The sequence below is a fragment of the Castor canadensis genome, chromosome 1, assembly GCF_047511655.1.
Source record: "Castor canadensis chromosome 1, mCasCan1.hap1v2, whole genome shotgun sequence".
Lineage (NCBI taxonomy): Eukaryota > Metazoa > Chordata > Mammalia > Rodentia > Castoridae > Castor > Castor canadensis.
This window is the reverse complement of record NC_133386.1, coordinates 57,335,579-57,359,126: the sequence shown is the minus strand read 5'-3', so window position 1 is coordinate 57,359,126 and position 23,548 is coordinate 57,335,579. Positions and strand designations below refer to the sequence as shown.

Below are 23,548 nucleotides of genomic sequence, written 5' to 3'. Positions count from 1 at the left end.
TCAGAAATTGGAAACTATCTTCCTAAAATTTAAGAGAAAGACAGTCCTAGGGCTGGGCATCCTGGCGCAGGCCTAGAATCCCAGTTGCAAAAATCATGAGACTTATCTGAAAAATAACTAAAGTAAAAGGGCTGAGTAAGCTTGATGCAAGTGGCTTATGCCTATAATCCTAGTTATTAAGGAGACAGAGATCAGCGAATTACAATTCAAAGCCAGGGCAAAATAGTTCATAAGACCCTATCTTGAAAATACCCAACATAAAAAAACAGGGCTGGCGGACTGGCTCAAGTATAGAGTACCTGCCTAGCAAGCATGAGGCCCTGAGTTCAAACCCCAGTACCACCAAAAAAAGGGGGAGTAGGGGTTTGAGTGACAAGAGCTCCCGCCTAGCAAGCACAAGGCCCCCGGGGTTCAAACTCAACTACTGCCAAAGAAACAAAGAAAGATTTCCCTTGAGCTCTGTTGGAAGGGACCACACCAAGTTCTTCTCATCACCCACACTGCAAAACTTTGGGGTCCTCAAACCTTGGGTCGAAATATCTCACAACACACAAGGGCCATCCAAAATTCTTATAACTATCATACAATCATACAGTAAAACTACACAAAGAAGTTTCTCCCTCTTTCCCAAGTAGATGGCATTGTAGACATGCACAGCTTTTCCCAAGATCACACATCACTTCTCAGCCATCATAAAGCCTTATCTATCCCTTTTACTCCCTGCTGTCCTAACCTTTCCCTTTCCCCTACAGGAAATCCATGGGACCATAATTCGTGGATGGCTTTACCTAAAGCTTATTGTCTAGCAAAACCCAGAGCAATTGTTGGGCTTATGAAGACAAGTTTTTCCAGTGAGAGAAGTTTCCAACTCGGTTATTGCATTGCTTACTCATGGCGGTAGTGAAATTTGAAACTAATTCATAAATTGAGGAAAAGTCTTGGATTTCATGACCAGCCAGACCTCCCAGAGGTTCAAACAGGTTAAGTCACCCTCCAAAAACCAGATGATTTATGTGTTTGAAAAATACTTAATTGAGCTAGGGATGTAACTAAAAGGTAGAATGAAAACTTAGCAATGTGCAGGTCCTGGGTTTAATCTTCAGGACCAAAGGAGAAAAAAATCCCCAAAATTTAATGGGTCATCTTGCAGGTTTGGATCTTTTTGCTTAAGCTGGGGGCTTATATATGGTATTTTGCAAAACTAAATGTTGTATGTATCTTTCCCCTAATTTTTGCTACTACAAAAAGCTGAATGAAAAAGACTTGCTTCTTGAGACATTGCCGTAAGACATACTGTAGAAATTTCTCAAGGGAATAGAATATACACTTACAGAACCAGCTAACAATTGGTTTACAGGCATCCTAAGTGGACAGATGGCAAACCTGGTTTTTCCAAGATTTTCTAACTTATATGTTCTAGTGAGTGTCCAGATTATTGTGACTTGTGTTGATAGTCTTATAAAAGACACAACTGGATACATCTTTAAACCAGCCCATTCTGTAATGAACTTATAGCACTTAACCACTATCACACCCTGAACACACAGTATGATCAACTGGACTTAAATACTATGAAATTGTCTATACTGCCTGGTTTGATTTCTTTGGTTTTAACTGTTTTAGCTTATAGGGGCTCTTATTAAGGCATACACTTCAGTCTGTCAGGATTATTCTCCTGATAGTCACCATAGTAGTCCCCTGTTGCACTGTGTCCTCTCAATGTAGTCACTATCTGTCGAATAGTCTCACTTCAACTAGATCAGTAGAAACAAGTAACTATTCAACTAATGTGACTTGTGAATTCCATACTGAGACCAAACAGGTCCTTTACAATAGTGATAGAGAAATGCTAATGTCCAAAGTTTTGCTCAATGTCTCAAAATTGACAGACTGACTAAAAAGGAGAAACTGTTAAATAAAATTAAATTTGGTAAGGTTCCTACCTAGCAGGTGTGCAGCCCGGAGTTTAAATTCCACTGCCAAAACAAAAAACAAAAAAACCCACATAAATTTGGCCTAAGGAAGCATCTGTACTCGAACCCTTATGCAATAAATTGCATTGCAACCTAATTTAGTACACAAAATTACTGAAAGCCTAACTTCGGAGTACTCTTTCATAATGGCTAAGCCTCAGATAGTACAGCAGATAAGCTTCAGTGAATCACAAATGGCCAAATGTTAAGCCATGTTCAAATCACAAATGCCGATCTATAACAGTGCAGCTGTCTCTGTACCTCACTTCCATTTTCTGCTCATAAATGCTTTTCTGCCACATGACACACTGAAGTTTGCAGAACCTGTCATGGTTCTTTGAGAACTATCCCATTCTGTCATTGCAAATAAAAGCCAATTAAAGCTGTAAATCTAGATTTGTTGTAAATTTGTCTTTTAACAAGGTAATGACCCCTTCTATAATTTCAAGAAACAAAAATTTAAAACATTATTAGCTTTAGTTATTATAAATAAAGCATCTGAATCTTTTAGAGCTAATTATAACTTTTAAAGAATTCTTAATTTCTCATGCCATCTGTTGAGATTTTGATATTAAAAAAACAGGATTCAAAAACAAAACCATTTTTATATCTTTTGGGTTCTGTATTGCTACTTTCTATGTATATGTTTCTCAAATACTACTGACTACACTGGTCTCTCTTATGAGAAAAACTGCATATGTAATTCTATCAGTGATGCCACTAGATTTTTCATTTCCACAAGCAAGTTCCCAAAATTACAACCACCTCCATTAGTACTTCTGTATGTGTGAGTGTTCCCACCTCTGGTTTCTTGAATGCTGAAACTACTCATGCTTCAACTGCTCCAGTGTCTTTTGCTTTGGCAGTACTGAAGTTTGAACTCAGGACCGTGTGCTTGCTAGGCAGGTACTCCTACCACCTGAGCTATCTCCTTAGCCCTTGCTACTTTAGTTATTTTTCAGATAGGGTATCACACTTTTGCCCCAGGCTGGCCTGCACTGTGATCCTCTAACCTATGCTTCCTGTGAAGCTGGAATTACACTGTGTACCACCACACAGGCTTGTCTGTTGAGATGGGGTCTTGTTAACTTTTTGCCCCAGATGGCCTTGATTTTTATCTCCACCTCCCAAGTAGCTGGGATTACAGGTATGAGCCAACATGGCTGCCCAACCAGTGTGTCTTTTGAAAACAAAAAAAAACTTACTAGGCCATCCAAGAATTCAAAATCTCAATATTCTATATTAGGCAGATCCCACTTAATGTAATATTTTAATCACAAAAGAGCAAATTTAAGAAATAAAACATTATATATTTAAATTACACTCGGCACATTAGAATACTACATCAAATGTGTCATCACAGCTCACAGACAAATGTAATGAAAAGAAATGTGGTAAAAAATATTATATTTTAATTTTACTTTCATTTTAAATTAAAATAAGGCATAAGAAAAAATTTAAGACCACAATGAAAACTGACCTCTGAAAGATGCAAACCAAATAGTAATAGAATAAGCTTTAATATATATATATAATTTAGATGTCATTTCATCAGCTGTTAGTCACATCAGTCTAAATTTTACATTATATATTAAAATATTAAAAAGCTAAAAAATTATTGCAATATAGATACAATGTGGGAAAATACGTATTTGTGGCTTTATACACAATCAAAATTAATCCATTCTATACAACAGTTTTCCAAAATATAAATACTACTTTGCATGCAGTAGAACATGCCAGCTGGATGTCCTCATATAATTTAATATATAGGAAAATAAAGAGAAAATATCCCTTTACCAGACAGTTACATAACAGAGGTGGAATGTAGAATAAGATTTTTGCCTTAACACAAGCTTGAATAAAATTAAAGAAATATGAAAAAGGACAGTTTCTAGCATTTTGAATCAGCATTTATTAAAGCAAAGTCTTGAATTATAGCACAACAGAGAAAAACAAAAGAGAAAAGAGAGAGCGAAAAATAGAAAACCTGATCCGTTATGAATTTTAAACATCCCTGCCTAAGGTTTGCATTTAGGCTGCTTTTCTGTTGACAGTTTCCTAAATTACTTCTGCCACTCTGAATTGTGTTTCAGTAGTCAGATGAGTTTTCCAGACTTCACTATGCCATTGTGTAACCATAGCTGCCACAATGTAGTGCCACAAGAAGTCTGTCCTTGAGTATTTCTTTACTTGGGTATTCAGGTAACTTGAGCATGTTGATGCTTTAAAAGAAAAATACACCACCATTAAACAGAAAATCTATGAAAATTCTGATTGTTTTATCTAGCAGTGAAAACACTACTCATAGTTAACATAAAAACACTCTCAAATTCACATTCAAATTGGAAAACCCTGAAGTAGTATTTAAAAAAAAAAAAAAAGAAAGAAATTGTTGCATTGCAGTTTCTTTCAGCATGCAAATATAAGTAACAGAAAGTTAACTTCCTTTCAGGTTAAAATAAGTAACAGAGCAATTTAGTTTGAAGTGATGGTAACTCAATGATATTTACGACAGGGAAACATCAGTGATTCTTGAACCATATTCAATTCAATTTTAGGTGGTTAGGGTTTCCCCAAATATTTTCCCTCCAAAAAAAATGGGAGCAAAAACTATGTAACAGCTTATCTACTGGTGTTTCCAAAAATCCTAAACAGTAATCATAAAGTTTTCCTTTCCTTATAGGAAAGGAAAGTAGTTAAAAGTAGTTAAAACTTTGATAATAAAAAAGTAGTTAAAGTAGTTAAAGTAGTTAAAACTTTGATAATTTAAAATTGACCAAAATAATTAATTTCAATAAACTAATTTAACTTACCATGTGCTTGAAGTTGGTAAAAGATTTGGAGTATATGGCACAGCAGCGATTGTGAAGTTTTGCAATCCACTTCCACCCATGATATTAGCAAACCCACCATGTGGGACCCTAGAACTAAGAGTTTGTATCATAAGTTGCAATTATAAAAGGAAAAATCTTTGACAGATAAATATTTCAAGTTTAAAGTTAAGGTCAGAATACATTCAACTCTAGGACAATGACAGATAACATTTTTTGAGTCTGTAAAACTCCCAGCTCATTCTTGTATGTTATTTTGTGACTATCTGGCAAGCCAGAAACAGCCCTCCACATTGTCATCAGCTATATGATATATTCGACTGGCCACAACATATACATCTACTATTATATGTTAGCAAAATACATTTATAGCTATTTGTTTTCATGTGCTTCCCTACTAAATGGAGACTCCCAAACATGTTATATTTCCATCTGTATTCTTGAAGTTAGCAAAATGCCTGGCATATAGTAGACATTCAGTATTTGTTAATAAATGAATGTTTGGTTGACTAATTTAAGCAACAAAGTCTCTTATATGTTGTGACCCAATGGTTTCCTTCCTTGTGAAAAATAGGGAAATTCAAAGTGGTTTTTGTTCTGTTTTGTTTTTCACAATAGGAAAAGTAGAAAATTTTTTATATTTCTCTTTCCAGATATTCAGAATATCAAACATTTTTTGAAGTCATTTAACATAATGAGACCACAAGGCTAGATTCAATGCATAAAACATCACTATAAATTTTAATCTTAGATACTTGGCCACAGAGGCTATAATTACGTTTCAAGTTTTACACATCTGAAAGTAAGTTAATACTTCAAATTTCTCTGTGTATGTATTATGATTAAACAAATAATCCTGAAAATGTTTTTGATGCTTTTTAAATGAAATGCTGTAGGCTGGGGTATAGCTCAGTGGTAGTCTTTTGCCTAGTAGGGGAGAATCCCTCAGTTTGATTCCAGTGCTACAAATAATAAGATGCTATAGTGCTTTTGAGATAAATTACAATGACAAGGAACGTTTAATTTATAGGTATTAAATGTATACTTAAGCACAGAAGTACAACTAATATTTAAAAAATTTTCTAACGTATAACTCATTATACAAAGGATGGCCAGGGGTTGTGAAGTGTACCCATAGTCCCAGCTTCTGGAGAGGCTGAGGTGGTAGAATCACAAGTTCAAGGCCAACCCAGACAACTCAGTACAAAGCAAAATTCAGACCACTTAAAATGATTTTGCAAATAGCTAAATCGATCTTGTAAAAGGAAAATAAAGGTAGAGGTTCACACATACTGATTTCAAACTTATCACAAGTATAGTAATCAAAACAGTGTAGTATGGCATACAGACAGACATACAGAACTGACAGCATGGCTTGAGGGGTACAATGCTGCCTATCAAGCATGAGACTCTGAGTTCAGCTCCCAGGACTGCCAAGAAAAAAAGAAAAGAAAAGAAAAAGACATACCAACCAATATAATAGAGTGCCCAGAAATAACCTATTCCCTCACTCTTTAATCAAATCATTTTCACAAGAGTATGTCAAGAACATTCAATGAAGAAAGGGAAATCTACTCAACAATGTTCTGGGAAAACTGAATACTCATTAAAAAAAAAAAGAAAAAAGAAAGCTGGGCCCTTACCTTGTACTATAAAAATTAAGACAGATCAAAGATCTAGACATCTTTACAGCTAAAAGTATAAAAATCTTAGACAAAAAACATAAAAGAACTGTTACTGGGATTAAGAACAGCAGCTAACGGATTGATATCCAGAATATATAAAGAATTTCTATAATAAAGCAAACTCATTTAAAAAATGAACAAAGGAGGACTGGCAGTTTGGCTCAAGTGATAAAGACCTGCCTAGCTGTGAATTCAAACCTAGTACCGGGGTTGGGGGTTGGGGGTGGCAACCAAGTATTCTCCAAGAGATATCCACATTGCCAGTAAGCACATGATGAAAAGATGCTCAACATCACTAATCTCTAGGGAAACACAACCAAAACTACAATAAAATATCACTTTGCAATCATTAATATGGTTATTAGCATTATAAAAACAGGAAACAAGTACTGGAAACAAGGTGGAAATATTGCTGATGTTAGTGGAAAATGGTGTGACTCTGTAAAAACAGTATGACAGTCCTCAAAATATTAAAAATAGTTCAGTGGTAGAGTGCTTGCCTAGCATTCGTGAAGCCCTGGTTTGATCTCCAGCACCAAAAAAGACAAAAAAAAATTAAAATTCACTATTACAACAAAAATAGAATTCAAGATTACAACATAATCTAGCAATTTCACTTCTTTTTTATAATTAAAACTTTTTCCTTTATTGTTGTGCTGGGTAGGGGGTACACTGTGGCATTTACAAAGGTTCTTACAATATATCAAATATGTCATACTTGAATTTGCCCCCCCCACACACCATTCTCCTTTATCCCTCCCTCCACCAATTCCTGGAATAAGTATCTTTTTTGCATTACAAAAATGCAAATTTACATGTGTACACACCTTTTGCACCATATTCACTGTCCTATCCACTTTCCCTGCCACCCTCCACTCCCACTGGGACCAAGCCTCCCACCCCACCCGGCAGGACTTGTTCTGCTCTCCTGTTCTCCTTTGTAGAAGAAAAAAGAAAAAGAAAAACATGACATTTTTGTTTCAGATAAAGGTAGTTACACAGGGAGTTTCCTTGTGATAAGCCAAGCATATATGTATTATAACCCCAACAGGATTATCTCCTCTAATTTTCTTCATTCTACTTTGGTCCCTTTCTTATGGTGGTTCAGCCAGTTTAAGATTTCTATATTCATTCTTGTATAGATGGTGTATCAACTACACTCAACATCTTAGTTTCCTTCTTTTATCCTACCCCTCCCAAAAGTGATCTCCCCTTAGTGTGACTAGTGTTTCACATATCGCTGCATTTGCATTAGGTCTATATTCCGCATATGAGAGAGAAGATGTGGTTTTTGGCCTTCTAGCCTGGTTAACTTCACTTAAGATGATGTTCCCCAGTTCCATCCATTTACCTGCAAATGACAAAATTTTAATTCTTCTTTGTGGCCGAGTAAAATTCCACTGTATATAAATACCACATTTTCTTAATCCATTCGTCAGCAGTGGGGCATCTTGGCTGTTTCCATAGCTTAGCCATTGTGAATAGCACTGCAATAAACATGGGTGTGCAGGTGCCTTTATTGTAACCTGACTCACATTCCTTCAGGTATATCCCTAGGAGTGGTATTGCTGGATCGTGTGGCAGATCTGTTTTTAGTTTTTTGAGAAGCCTCCATACTGTTTTCCATAGTGGTTATACTAATTTACATTCCCATTAGCAGTGTGTGAGAGTTGCTTTTTCCCCACATTTTTTGCCAACATTTGGTGGTAGTGTCTGTCTTCTTGATGATAGCTTTTCTAACAGGAGTGAGGTGGGTTCATAATGCAATTCTGATTTACCTTTCCTTTATGGTCAGGGATGGTGAGCATTTTTTTCTTCATTGAGTCACTAATTTTATGAGCGTTTAGTTTTTTGAGCTCCCTATATACTCTGGTTATCAATTCACTGTCTGACGTATAGCTGGCAAACATCTTCTCCCATTCTGTGGATAGCCTCTTCAATTTAGAAACCATTTCTTTTGTTGTGTAGTCCCATTTATCAATCCTTTCTCTTATTTGCTGAACCACTTGAGTTCTACTGAGGAAGTCACTGCCTATTGCTTCCAATATATTCCTTGCTCTTTCCTGTACTGGCTTCAAAGTTTCAGGTCTTATATTAAGGTGCTTAGTCCACTTTGAGTTGATTACTGTACAAGGTGGTAAAAGTTTATCTAGTTTTAGTATTCTGCAGGCAGATAACCCAATTTTCACAGCTGTCTTTTCTCCATCGTATGTTTTTGCAGCCTTTGTCAAAAATTAGGTGGGCATAGCTGCATGGATTCATGTCTGGGTGTTCTATTCTGTTCCACTGGTCTTCATGTCTGTTTTAGTTGCCAATATTATGCTGTTTTTATTGCTATGGCTCTGCAGCATAGTTTGAAGTCTGGTATTGTGATACCTCCAGTGTTGTTCTTTGTGCTCAGTATTGCCTTGGCTATTTGCCATCTTTTGTGCTTCCAATAAACATTAGTATTGATTTTTCAATCTCTGTGATGTCATTGGAATTTTGATGGGAATTGCATTGAACATGTAGATTATTTTTGGTAGTATAGCCATTTTCAGTATATTGACTCTCCCAATCCATGAGCATGGGAGATCTTCCCATCTTCTGTAGTCTTCAATTTCTTTCTTCAGTGGTTTGTAGATATGCTTGTAGAAGTCTTTCACAATGTGTTCACTGTTGGTATATAGAAAAGCTACTGATTTTTCTAAATTGATTTTGTATCCTGTTACTTTGCTGAAGGTGTTTACGATGTGCAAGAGTTTTTTGGAGGAAGTTTTTAGGTCTTTTAGGTATAAGATAATGTCATCTACAAATAGGAATAGTTTGACTTCTTCCTTACCTATTGTTGTTTTTTGGGTTTTTGTGGTATTGGGTTTGAACTCAGGGCCTATACCTTAAGACACTCCACTAGCCCGTTTTTGTGAATTTTTTTCTTTCCCTGAGATAGGGTCTTACAAACTATTTTGGCAAGGCTGGCTTTGAACTGCAATCCTCCTGATTCTGTGCTTCCTAAGTAGTCATGATTACAGGCATGAGTCACAGCTACCTGGCTGTTTTCCTTTTATTTCTTCCTCTCTTATTGCTCTGGCTAGGAATTCCAAGACTATGTTGAACAGGAGTGGAGAGGATGGGCACCCTTGTCTCTGTCCTGACTTTAGTTAGGGAAATGGTTTCAGTACTTCCCTGTTAAGTATGATGTTGGCTATAGATTTGTCATATATAGCCTTTATAATGTTGAAGTACATTCCTTCTATTCCTGGTTTCATCAGGGCTTTTATCATGAAAGGATGGTGAATTTTATCGAAGGTTTTTTCTCCATCTATTTAGATGATCAAGTGGTTTTTGTCTTTGCTTCCGTTAATGTGCTGTATTACATTTAATTAATGATGTACATATGTTGAACCACCCCTGAATCCCTGAGATGAAGCTGACTTGGTCATGGTGTATGATCTTTTTTATATGCTGTTTAATTCAGTTTGCCTTTATTTTATTGCAGATTTTTGCATCTGTAAAGAGCCTGGCCTGTGATTCTTTTTTTTTTTCTTGAGTCCCTTGTTTGGTTTTGGGATGAGTGTAATACTGGCTTCACAGAATGAGTTTGGCAGTGTTCCTTCCCTTTCTATTTTGTGGAAAACTTTAAAGAGTGTTGGTATTAGTTCATTAAAAGCACTTGTAGAATTCAGTGGAGAACCCATCAGATCCTGGTCTTTTGCATTTTTTGGAACACTTTACTGGTGCTTCAATTTCACTGGGTGTTAGACATCTGTTTAGGTGATTACTATCCTCTTGGTTCAATTTTGGATGGTCATATGTATCTAGAAATTTGTCCATTGCATCTAGATTTTCAAATTTATTTGAATATATGTTTTCAAAGTAGTCCCTGATGACTACCTGGATTTCCTTGGTGCATGTTGTTATCACATTTTCATTTCTGATTTTATTAATTTGGGTCTTTTCTCTCCTCATTTTAGTGAGATTTGCCAGGGGTCTGTCAATCTTGTTTATTTTCTCAAAGAACTAGTTTTTTGTTTTGTTGATTCTTTGTATGATTTTTTTTGTCTCTATTTCATTGATTTGAGTCCTTATTTTTATTATTTCTCTCCTGCTTGTTTTGGATTTAGCTTGTTGTTAATTCAAGGAGTCTGAGATGAAGATTACGTTTTTTATGTGAGATCTGTGTTTTTTTCCTCTTAGGACTGCCTTTGCTGTGTCCCATCAGTTGTGTTTCCATTTTCATTCAGTTCCAGAAACTGTTTCATTTCCTCCCTGATTTCTTCTATGACCCCTGATCATTAAGCAACATGTTGTTCAGTCTCCATGAGTATTTTCTGCTGCTTCTTTTGTTGTTGAGTTCTAGTTTTATTTTCAGACAGTATGCAGGGAATTAATTACTCCAATTTTCTTATATTAAGACTTGCTTTGTGCCATAAGAGTTCTATCTTAGAGAAATGGGCTACTGAGAAGAATGTATATTGTGCTGTTGCAGGATGGAATACTATGTAGACATCCGTCAGGCCCATTAGATTTATGATGTCATTCAATTCTAGAATTTGTTGGTATTTTGTCTGGATGACCTATCTGTTAGTAATCGAGGAGTATTAAAGCCTTCCATTACCACGTGTTGGGGTCTGTGATTTTTAAGTCCTTTAGTGTAAGTTTAATGAAGTTGGGTGTACCAACATTGGGTACATCTAAGTTGATAACTGTTATTTCCTCTTGATATGTTGCTCCTTTTATTAGCATAAAGTTACTTTGTCTCTTCTGACTAATTTAAGTTTGAAGTCCACTTTATCTAAGTATTGCTACTCCTGCCTGTTTTCAGGGTCATTAGCTTGGTAAATCCACTTCCACACTTTCACCTTAAGATAGTGTTTATTTCTGTCAATAAGGTGCATTTTTTTGTAAACAACAGATTGTTAGGTCTTCCTTTTAAATCCAGTTTGACAAACTATCTTTTGATGGGGGAGTTGAGTCCATTAATATTCAATGTTAACATTGAGATGTATGTGATTCCTGCCATTTAGTTGTTTTTGTTGTTTAAGGATTTGTGTGTTTGCAGAGTTAATGCTACTGAATACTTGTCTATTCTTCTCATGAGGTTTATTACTTCCTGTCCCTGCATGATTATGTTTTTCTTCATCTTCTGTGTGTAGGGTTCCTTTCAGAATCTTTTGTAGTGGTGGTTTGGTAGTCATATACTATTTTAGTTTCTATTTATCATGGAAAACTTTTACTCCTCCATCAATTCTGAATGATAGCTTTGCTGGGTAGAATATCCTAGGACTGAAATTGTTTTCTTTTAGTGCTCAAAATAACTCACTCCAAGCCTTCTTGCTTTTAAAGTTTCTGCTGAGAAATCTGTTATTTTGATGGGTTTATCTTTATATGTTATTTGATTTTTCTTTCTTATAGTCTTCAATATTCTTTCCTTATTCTCTGTGCTAGCTGTTTTAACGATAATATGTCATGGAGAGGTTCTATTTTGGTCATGTCTGTTTGGAGTACTGGAGACTTCCTGTATATGAATGGGCATCTCTTTCTCAAGATTTGGGAAATTTTCTGCTATCATTTTGTTTAAAATATTAACTTTGGCTTGCACCACTTCTCCTTCTTGAATGCCCATGATTTGCAGGTTTGATCTTTAGATGGAATCACTGAGTTCTTGCATATTCCTTTTGCAGCTCTTGAGTATTTTGTCTAAAAATTCTTCTGTTTTTTAATATCTATTTTGTCTTTGAGCCCTGAAATTTTTTCTAACACTTATTCTGGTCTGCTGGAGTGGCTTTCAACTGTATTTTTTATTTGATTTAAGGAACTTTTTATTTCCAGGATTTTTATTTGATTCTTTTTCTGAGGTTTTCCCTTATCTTTGTTAATCTCCTCTTTTATATCTTGTGCTGTCTTTGTGTATCTCTTTTTAATAGTCTCCTTAGTTTCATTTTGGAGTTCACTGAAGTACTTAGTTCATTTGTTTCTGTGTCTTCTCAAGTTTTATGTGTTGTCTTGATATTCTTCAAGTTGTTTTTGTATGTTCTCTTTAAGCTTCAATGAAGCTCGTCCATCTTTCCCCTATGAGTTCCTTTTTGAACATCTCTTTAAGGACCTCAATGGAACTCATTGGACACACATCATCATTCTAGTGTGTTCAGCAACTGGGTATTTCTTTCCTTCGTTTTCAACTAAATCTTCTATTGAATTGTTAGTCCTTTGAGAGGTTATATTTCCGTGCCTTCTTCTTCTCCCCAGGTTTCTATTTTGTGCCATGTTCCTATATTATTGATTTTTTAACTGGGGTTTTCATCAATTAATGTGCTGTGACTGCCTTAGTCAATAGGTGATGTGCTATTTCTCTTCCCTAACTTGGAGTTACATATTAGCAATAACAAATTCACAGGTTCAATACCAGACCAGTTATTTACATAAGATATAGAGAACCCTTTAGTGATATTATCTATAAGCAGTGGGAATTGGGGTAACAGTTATTTGGATAGAGATAGATAATTTAAAAAATAGCATGGCAGGGAGAAAGGGGAAGATGAGTGAGGAAGGAATGGGTGTGAGGTGTGAGGTGTGAGGTGTGGGTGATATAGGATATTAGGGCCCTTATTTATGTTATGGTGTAGTTCATTTATGGGAGCAGGGTACTTGTGTCAGGGATTGCAGGGGGACAGGACAGATGGAGGTAATGTGTAGGGTTGGTACAGATTATTCAGCAAGTGGTAAGTGTAGAGAAGGTCACAGCAGTGGGGTGAAAGGTAGGGGGAGGTGAAGGAGGGGAAGGTGAAGACAGGAGGAGAGAATGGAAGAAAGGGACAGAAAAGATAGTTGGTGGAGAGAAGAGAAAGTGGGACAAGAGAGGGCTAAGCAGGTTGATATTTGGCCAGGGAGAAGGGAGATAGGTAACAATGAACTGTAGCACAAGAAAAGGAGAGAAAATGAAGAATAAAGATAAGAAAATGGTAGTAATGAACTTAAAAATACTAAATAAAAAAGGGGGGAAAAAAGAAAACTATTTCACAGAAGGCTCTGAACTTATTCCTTTGTCACTGAACCCAGTGTTTTTAACTGGGGGTTTCTCAGTGTCCCTGTTCCTTCTCAAGATTGGTATGCTGGGCTGTGTGGCAATGGACATTGCCTCTCTTTATCAGAAGCTTGAGGAGTCAGCTTGGGGTTTTTGAGCCCTGTGTTTCCTTGGTGTGGTGGGTCATCTGATGCAGGCAAGATCTCTAAAGTGGTCTCGCCAGGAGGCTGGTTTATGACCTGTCTCTGGTCCCTTCTGCCCACAGGGCAAGTTGCAAATGAGCTCTATAATCGCTTACTACCAGATTCTCCAAGTGGTCAGATATGTTTCTGTTTTCACCACGCAGCACCTGCTTTTGCTCTGGCAGGTCAGCCCCTCCCCCAACAAGGTAGGGCAACTCAGTGTTTTGCCCCACCCACAGTCCCATGAGATAATCTCAGCAATCTGCCCCATCCGTACTCTGGGATGTTGGCTCCTCACCCAATCCCTGCTCTCAGAAGTCAGTTCCACATTCCACCCCACCCCTGCCAGGCAGAGGTGACTTATGTTCTCTGTCTATGGCATTCAGTTTTATTGGCGGGATGGGGTGGGAGAGTGCAATCTCCCCACAAGCTGTGTGCTTCGCTGGACTATGTGGTTCCCTGGAAGGCAGGTGGTATGTGGCGCTCACCTGTTAGGATTGCAGATTCACTCCAGCAAAGTTGGATCCAGGCCAGCAGGGTGTATGTAGGCTGTGTCTGTGTGATACAGGTCCAGTACATGGCAGAATTCAGTTCAGTTTGATCCACAGTCTTCTGCTTTTTCCAAGAACAAAAACGAAAAAAAAAAAAAGGGAGAAACAGCCAGTGGCTTTCCCCAAGGCAGACCAGTGGCTGTGCGGGTCCCAGTGTGCGCCAGTGCACCAGGACGTCCTTGGCTGTTATTGCAATTAAAAGCTGTGTTTAAGGGTCAGTCATTGAATTTTATGTGCACCCTATATGTTGGTGATAATTTAGTTGGCTAATGAATCAGAATTACCCAAATGTAGCTACCACGATTCTGAAGTGTCTTCTAATATTGTGGAGATCAGGATTTCTGCTTCCCTCTGCTATCTGCCATCTTGGATCTCTCTGCAATTTCATTTCTAAGTTCATATCCAAAAGAGCTGAAGGCAAAAATGAGACCTGTTGAAACTACTCCAGAAATCGGGGGTGGGGGATTGGTAAGGATATAGGAGAATAGTAGAGGTGGTGAATTCATGTATGATATATTTCATACATTTTAAGAACCTGTGCAAATGCCACAATGTACCCAGAACAGCAAGGAAAAAAATATTATAAAAAAAAAAAAAAAAACTGAAGGCAGAGACTCAAAGAAATATTTGTATATCCATATTCAAAGAAGCATTACTCACTACAGTGAAAATGTAGAAGCATACAGATGTCCATGGAGGAATTCCAAGATGGCGGCTAGAGGTAGGAAGCAGAAAGTGACCCTCCTATAGTGAAATCTTGGAGAGACGCTGGAGACACACTTTGCAGGCATAATCACCGAGAAAAGGCATAATCACCGAGAAAAGGGGACACTTGGTGGGGCTTTTTTCTTTGTGTGTGTGTGTGTGTGTGTGTGTGTGTGTAAGTGTGTGTGTGTGTGTGTGTGTGTGTATGTGTGTGTGTGTGTGTGTGTGTGTGAGTGTGTAGTTTTGTTCTACTTTATGCATCCCCTTTGATGAGACAACTACAGAACAACATCTGAGGCACCAACTCCAGGACTGGAGATTGAGACGGACACCCAAATTATTAAGACTCAAACTGTATTGCATATAAACTTGGAAGTTTTTTGGTTTTTTTTTTTTTTTAATTTTCTATTTTCCACTTTATTTTAATTCATTTTTATATACAGATATTACTTTCATTTACTTATTTTTTATTTTTTTTATCTTTGATTTTCAATCCTCTCTCTGTCTCTCTAATGTCTGTTCACCTTACTGTCAATTAGTACACTAACGCTCCCTGTTTATACCTTTGAAACTCTCTTGTCTGATACCTTGTTCTGCTTTCTCCCTCTTGTCTGTATATTTGTTTTCCCCTTTTCTTTAACTTCTTGCTTTCCATCTCAGCTCACTATTCCATTCTAAATATTACCATTGTTATTATTACAAGCTAGAAAATACTTCATTACACACAGTACAGGGACAGTAACAACACCAAGAACAATGACGGGAAGACAGAAAAAACAGGGAAACCAGTTTCCCCACAGCAAAAAATTAGTACAGGAACCAGAGGGGAATGAAGAGAACAGAAACTCAGATCCAGACTCCAACAAAATGAAGATAAACTATGCCAAAAGACCCAATGAAGCCCACAAGAATAATTTAAAAGAAGACATACTACAAGTACTCAATGAGAATTTTATAGAGATGATACTGGATAGGGTCAACCAAAATAGACAGGAGACACTTAAGAAATTCCAAAATAATAAAAATAGAGAATTTGAAAAAGCACAAGAAGAAATAAAGAAAACCATACAAGCACTGTATAAACACCAAAGTGAAAGAGAGAACACAATAAATAAACAGATAAATTAACTCAGGACAAAAATAGACAACATTAAAGAGGAAAACAGCCAGGATATGGAAAACCTCAGAAAAAACAACGAAACAGAACTGCAAAACAAAACAGAAGGCCAATCCAGCAGAATAGAACAAACAGAAGACAGAATCTCAGAACTTGAAGATGAAATGGTAATTAAAGGAAAAACCGAAGAACTATTAATTAAACAACTCAAGACCTCTGAAAAGAAAATGCAAGAACTCACTGACTCCATCAAAAGACCAAACTTGAGAATCATGGGCATCGAAGAAGGAGAAGAGGTGCAAGCGAAGGGAATGCGTAATATATTCAACAAAATAATAACGGAAAATTTCCCAAATCTAGAGAAAGATATTCCCATACAAATGCAAGAGGCCTCCAGGACACCAAACAGACCAGATCAAAATAGAACTACTCCACGACATATCATCATTAAAACAACAAGTTCAGAAACTAAGGAAAGAATATTGAAGGCTGTAAGAGAGAAAAAACAAGTAACATACAAAGGTAAACCCATCAAAATCACAGCAGACTTCTCAACAGAAACATTAAAAGCAAGAAGAGCGTGGGGTGAGATCTTCTGGGCACTGAATGAAAATACCTTCAACCCCAGGATACTCTACCCAGCAAAGCTATCATTCAAAATAGATGGAGCAATAAAAGTCTTCCATGATAAGCAGAAACTAAAACAATATGTGACCACAAAGCCACCATTACAAAACCATTACGAAAGATTCTGCAAGGGATCCTGCACACAGAAAGTGACACCCAACTTAACCAAGAAAAGGCAGGCAGCACCAAACCACAGGAAAAGAAAAGGCAAGACAGTAGAGAGAAACATCAAGTTAGGTATACACAATCAAACCTTCAAACAACTAAGACAACTAAATGGCAGGAATCACCACATACCTATCAGTACTAACGCATAATGTTAACAGACTTAATTCACCCATCAAAAGACACCGTTTGACAAAATGGATTAAAAAAGAAGATCCAACAATTTGTTGCTTACAGGAGACTCATCTTACCGACAGAAATAAGCATATGCTTAGGATGAAAGGCTGGAAGAAGATTTACCAAGCCAATGGCCCCCGAAAACAAGCAGGAGTAGCAATACTTATCTCTGACAAAGTAGACTTCAAACCTACATTGATCAAACGAGATAAAGAAGGACATTCCATACTAATAAAAGGGGAAATAGACCAAAAGGAAATAATAATCATCAATCTGTACGCACCCAATGTCAACGCACCCAATTTCATCAAACATACCCTGAAAGACCTAAAAGCATATATAAATGTCAACACAGTGGTTGTGGGACACTTTAACACCCCATTATCATCAATAGATAGGTCATCCAAACAAAAAATCAATAAAGAAATCCAAGATCTAAAATATGCAATAGATCAAGTGGACCTAGTAGATGTCTACAGAACATTTCATCCAACCTCTACACAATATACATTCTTCTCAGCAGCCCATGGAACCTTCTCCAAAATAGATCATATCCTAGGGCACAAAGCAAGCCTCAGCAAATATAAGAAAATAGAAATTATACCGTGCATACTATCTGACCACAATGCAGTAAAAGTAGAACTCAACAACAAAAGTAAAGACAAAAACATGCAAAAAGCTGGAAACTAAATAACTCATTACTTAATGAAGAATGGATCATCGATGCAATAAAAGAGGAAATTAAAAAGTTCCTAGAAGTAAATGAAAATGAAAACACAACCTACCGGAACCTATGGGACACAGCTAAGGCAGTCTTGAGAGGAAAGTTTATAGACATGAGTGCATATATTAAAAAGATTGAAAGATCCCAAATCAATGACCTAATGATACATCTCAAACTCCTAGAAAAACAACAACAAGCAAATCCCAAAACAAATAGAAGGACAGAAATAATAAAAATAAGAGCTGAAATCAATGAAATAGAAACCAAAAAAACCATACAAAGAATTAATGAAACAAAAAGTTGGTTCTTTGAAAAAATAAACAAGATCGATAGACCCCTGGCAAACCTGACTAAAATGAGGAGAGAAAAAACCCAAAGTAGTAGAATTAGGAATGCAAAAGGGGCGATAACAACAAACACCATGGAAGTCCAGGAAATCATCAGAGTACTTTGAGAACCTATATTCAAATAAATTTAAAAATCTAAAAGAAATGGACAGATTTCTAGATACATATGATCATCCAAAACTGAACCAAGAGTAAATTAATCACCTGAATAGATCTATAACACAAAATGAAATTGAAGCAGCAATCAAGAGTCTCCCCAGAAAGAAAAGTCCAGGACCTGATGGATTCTCTGCTGAATTCTATCAGACCCTTAAAGAAGAACTGATACCAACACTCCTTAAACTGTTCCATGAAATAGAAAGGGAAGGAAAACTGCCAAACACATTTTATGAAGCCAGTATTACACTTATCCCAAAACCAGGCAAAGACACCTCCAAAAAGGAGAACTATAGGCCAATCTCCTTAATGAACATTGATGCAAAAATCCTCAACAAAATAATGGCAAACCAAATTCAGCAACACATCAAAAAGATTATTCACCACGACCAAGTAGGCTTCATCCCAGGGATGCAGGGGTGGTTCAACATACGAAAATCAATAAACGTAATAAACCACATTAACAGAAGCAAAGACAAAAACCACTTGATCATCTCAATAGATGCAGAAAAAGCCTTTGATAAGATCCAACATCATTTCATGATAAAAGCTCTAAGAAAACTAGGAATAGAAGGAAAGTTCCTCAACATTATAAAAGCTATATATGACAAACCTACAGCCAGCATTATACTTAACGGAGAAAAATTAAAACCATTCCCTCTAAAATCAGGAACCAGACAAGGATGCCCACTATCTCCACTCCGATTCAACATAGTACTGGAATTCCTAGCCAGAGCAATTAGGCAAGAAGAAGGAATAAAAGGAATACAAATAGGTAAAGAAACTGTCAAAATATCCCTATTTGCAGACGACATGATCCTATACCTTAAAGACCCAAAAAACTTTACTCAGAAGCTTCTAGACATCATCAATAGCTATAGCAAGGTAGCAGGATATAAAATCAACATAGAAAAATCATTAGCATTTCTATACACTAACAATGAGCAAACTGAAAAACAATGTATGAAAACAATTCCATTTAGCCTCAAACAAAATCAAATTACCTAGGTGTAAACCTAACAAAAGATGTGAAAGACCTCTACAAGGAAAACTATACACTTCTGAAGAAAGAGATTGAGGAAGACTATAGAAAGTGGAGAGATCTCCCATGCTCATGGATTGGTAGAATCAACATAGTAAAAATCGACATTTTAATGCAATATATGTTTAATGCAATTCCCATGAAAATTCCAATGACATTCATTAAAAAGATTGAAAAATCTACTGTTAAATTTATATGGAAACACAAGAGGCCACGAATAGCCAAGGCAATACTCAGTCAAAAGAACAATGCAGGAGGTATCACAATACCTGACTTCAAACTATATTACAAAGCAATAACAATAAAAACAGCATGGTACTGGCACAAAAACAGACATGAAGACCAGTGGAACAGAATAGAGGATCCAGATATGAAGCCACACAACTATAAGCAACTTATCTTTGACAAAGGAGCTAAAAATATACGATGGAGAAATAGCAGCCTCTTCAACAAAAACTGCTGGGAAAACTGGTTAGCAGTCTGCAAAAAACTGAAACTAGATCCATGTATATCAGCCTATACCAAGATTAACTCAAAATGGATCAAGGATCTTAATATCAGACCCCAAACTCTTAAGTTGATACAGGTAAGAGTAGGAAATACTCTGGAGTTAGTAGGTATAGGTAAGAACTTTCTCAACGAAACCCCAGCAGCACAGCAACTAAGAGATAGCATAGATAAATGGGACCTCATAAAACTAAAAGGCTTCTGTTCATCAAAAGAAATGGTCTCTAAACCCAAGAGAACACCCACAGAGTGGGAGAAAATATTTGCCAACTATACATCAGACAAAGGACTGATAATCAGAATATATAGGGAACTTAAAAAACTAAATTCTCCCAAAACTAATGAACCAATAAAAAAATGGGCACGTGAACTAAACAGAACTTTCTCAAAAGAAGAAATTCAAATGGCCAGAAAACACATGAAAAAATGCTCACCATCTCTAGCAATAAAGGAAATGCAAATTAAAACCACGCTAAGATTCCACCTCACCCCTGTTAGAATAGCCATCATCAGCAACACCACCAACAACAGGTGTTGGCGAGGATGCGGGGAAAAAGGAACCCTCTTACACTGTTGGTGGGAATGTAAACTAGTACAACCACTCTGGAAAAAAATTTGGAGGCTACTTAAAAAGCTGGACATCGATCTACCATTTGATACAGCAATACCACTCTTGGGGATATACCCAAAAGACTGTTACTCCAGAGGCACCTGCACATCCATGTTTATTGCGGCACTATTCACAATAGCCAAGGTATGGAAACAGCCAAGATGCCCAGCACTGACGAATGGATTAAGAAAATGTGGTATCTATACACAATGGAATTTTATGCAGCCATGAAGAAGAACGAAATGTTATCATTCGCTGGTAAATGGATGGAATTGGAGAACATCATTCTGAGTGAGGTTAGCCTGGCCCAAAAGACCAAAAATCGTATGTTCTCCCTCCTATGTGGACATTAGATCAAGGGCAAACACAACAAGGGGATTGGACTATGAGCACATGATAAAAGCGAGAGCACACAAGGGAGGGGTGAGGATAGGTAAGACACCTAAAAAACTAGCTAGCATTTGTTGCCCTTAACGCAGAGAAACTAAAGCAGATACCTTAAAGCAACTGAGGCCAATAGGAAAAGGGGACCAGGAACTAGAGAAAAGGTTAGATCAAAAAGAATTAACCTAGAAGGTAACACCCACGCACAGGAAATCAATGTGAGTCAATGCCCTGTATAGCTATCCTTATCTCAACCAGCAAAACCCCTTGTTCCTTCCTATTATTGCTTATACTCTCTCTACAACAAAATTAGAGATAAGGGCAAAATAGTTTCTGCTGGGTATTGAGGGGGTGGGGGGGAGAGAGGGAGGGGGCTGGAGTGGGTGGTAAGGGAGGGGGTGGGGGCAGGGGGGAGAAATGAACCAAGCCTTGTATGCACATATGAATAATGAAAGAAAAAAAAATTAGATAATTGTAGTGGCTGCAGAACTTTGTGAACATGTATGCTAAAAATGTTCAAAAGGTGAATTTTATGAAGTTATATCTCAATAAAGCTGTTATTCTAAATCTAAAAAAAAAATATGTACCACACTAATTTTTCTGACAATAATATACCATACACCATGCAGGTGTTAAGTCATGGATGCTTACACCTACTGTACATACAGTATAGGTAAATTTGAATAATTTTACAGTACTGATTCTATGTATCTTGATCATTCAGCTTTTTCTTAATGGTAGTTTCCTTTGAACCATATACCCATGGATCCCAAAGATCTACTATATATATAAGGAGTTTTATTCAGCCTTAAAAAGAAAGACATTTTGACATATACATGCTACATGATGGATGAACCTTGAACACACTACACTAAGTGAAATCAGCCAGTCACAAAAGGATAAATATTGAATGAGTTCACTTATAACAGATTCTTAGAGTTGTCAAATTCATAGAGGCATAAAGTATAGTAACAGGTGCCAGACACTGTGTGAGAAGAGAAAGGGAGTTAGTATTTAATAGAGTTTCAGCTGGGGAACATAAGTTTGGAAGATAGTGGTAGTAATGTAGTTAGCACCCAAACTTCACATTTAAAAATGGTTAAAATGGTAAGACATGTATATTTTACTGCACACACACGCACACGCACGCACGCACACACACACACACACACACACATACACACACATAAAAAAGCGCACCAGAATTTTCTATTCAAAATCACTGGAATTATATGATCCAGCAATACCACTCTTGGGGATATACCCAAAATAATGTGACACAGGTTACTCCAGAGGCACCTGCACACCCATGTTTATTGCAGCACTAACCACAATAGCCAAGTTATGGAAACAGCCAAGATGCCCCACCACTGACAAATGGATTAAGAAAATGTGGTATTTATACACAATGGAATTCTATGCAGCCATGAAGAAGAACGAAATGTTATCATTCACTGGTAAATGGATGGAATTGGAGAACATCATTCTGAGTGAGGTTAGCCTGGCCCAAAAGACCAAACATCATATGTTCTCCCTCATATGTGGACATTAGATCAAGGACAAACACAACAAGGAGATTGGACTTTGATCACATGATAAAGCGAGAACACACAAGGAAGGTATGAGGATAGGTAAAACACCCAAAAAACTAGACAGCATTTGTTGCCCTCAACACAGAGAAACTAAAGCAGATACTTTAAAGCGACTGAGGCCAATAGGAGAAGGGGACCAGGAACTAGAGAAAAGGTTAGTTTGAGAAGAATTAACTTAGAAGGTAACACACATGTACAGGAAAGCAATGGGAGTCAACTCCCTGTATAGCTATCCTTATCTCAACTAGCAAAAACCCTTGGTCCTTCCTATTATTGCTTATACTCTCTCTTCAACAAAACTAGAGATAAGGGCAAAATAGTTTCTGCTGGTAGTGAGGGGTTAGGGAGGGAAGGGAGAGAGCGGGGAGAAGGGGGGAGAAATGACCCAAACATTGTATGCACATATGAATATAATAAAAAAAGAAAAAAAAATCACTGGTATTATTCATCCACAAGGAAAAAAGCTTTAATTCAATGTAAAAGAATTCCTAAAAACAGCAGTTTTCTTTTCTAGCTAGAAAGTAGTTTGGATGCTGTTAAATGCTTTATTGATAAAATTTCTAAGTTTGTTTTAGATTACTAAAAGTGAATAATGAAAGAATTCCTGAATCTTGCTAATAAAACAAATGCATGAACAATTCTTACTTAGGGCAAGAGAGTATGTTTTAAAAGACCTGCATATACCTGTTTTTTTTTTAAATGATACTAACTCTGTATATTATTAACTTTTGCCTTAAAATTAACAAGGTGACCAAAAATGACAAGGAATAAAAATATTACAATGTTCTGAATATTGTATACAATTTTTTAAAATTCAAAAATAAATATATCTCTGTTACCAGGACAAGATAAGAAAATAAACTTTGACAGTGGACCTTATACAAATTACAGCACAGTACTTCAGTATCAGGATGATCAATCTAAGATTGAAATTATAAGCCAATATTCATGAACCATCCCTGAAACCTTACTACTCTTTTTCTATACCATGATTTATGGCTGGGCCCCATATTTATATAATATCAGCTATTTTATGCTAAGATCATGATTCATCATGTTATAAGCATATATTATAAAAATAAATTAAATGTTCTTCAGTTGAATATTGTGACACCTGAATTACATATTGTGAAACTGAAATAAAAATGACATATTTTCCCTCAATAA

General features: G+C 36.7%; 1 protein-coding gene across 4 annotated transcripts in view; it reads right to left on the bottom strand.

Annotated features, from left to right (window-relative positions):
- Positions 1–3,363: 3,363 nt before the first annotated feature.
- Hace1 (HECT domain and ankyrin repeat containing E3 ubiquitin protein ligase 1) overlaps positions 3,364–23,548 on the bottom strand; it is a 123,202-nt gene continuing 103,017 nt past the window's right edge. For 3 of the 4 annotated variants that reach the window (XM_020178256.2, XM_074077766.1, XM_074077761.1), the window contains 2 exons: positions 4,790–4,903; positions 3,364–4,198 (listed from right to left, as the gene is read on the bottom strand). In XM_020178256.2, the coding sequence (XP_020033845.2) occupies positions 4,096–4,198; positions 4,790–4,903 (217 nt within the window). In that variant the 3' untranslated portion in view covers positions 3,364–4,095. Of the gene's footprint in view, positions 4,199–4,789; positions 4,904–14,165; positions 14,290–23,548 lie in introns of all 4 variants that reach the window. The other variant, XR_012449254.1, reaches the window with a different exon arrangement.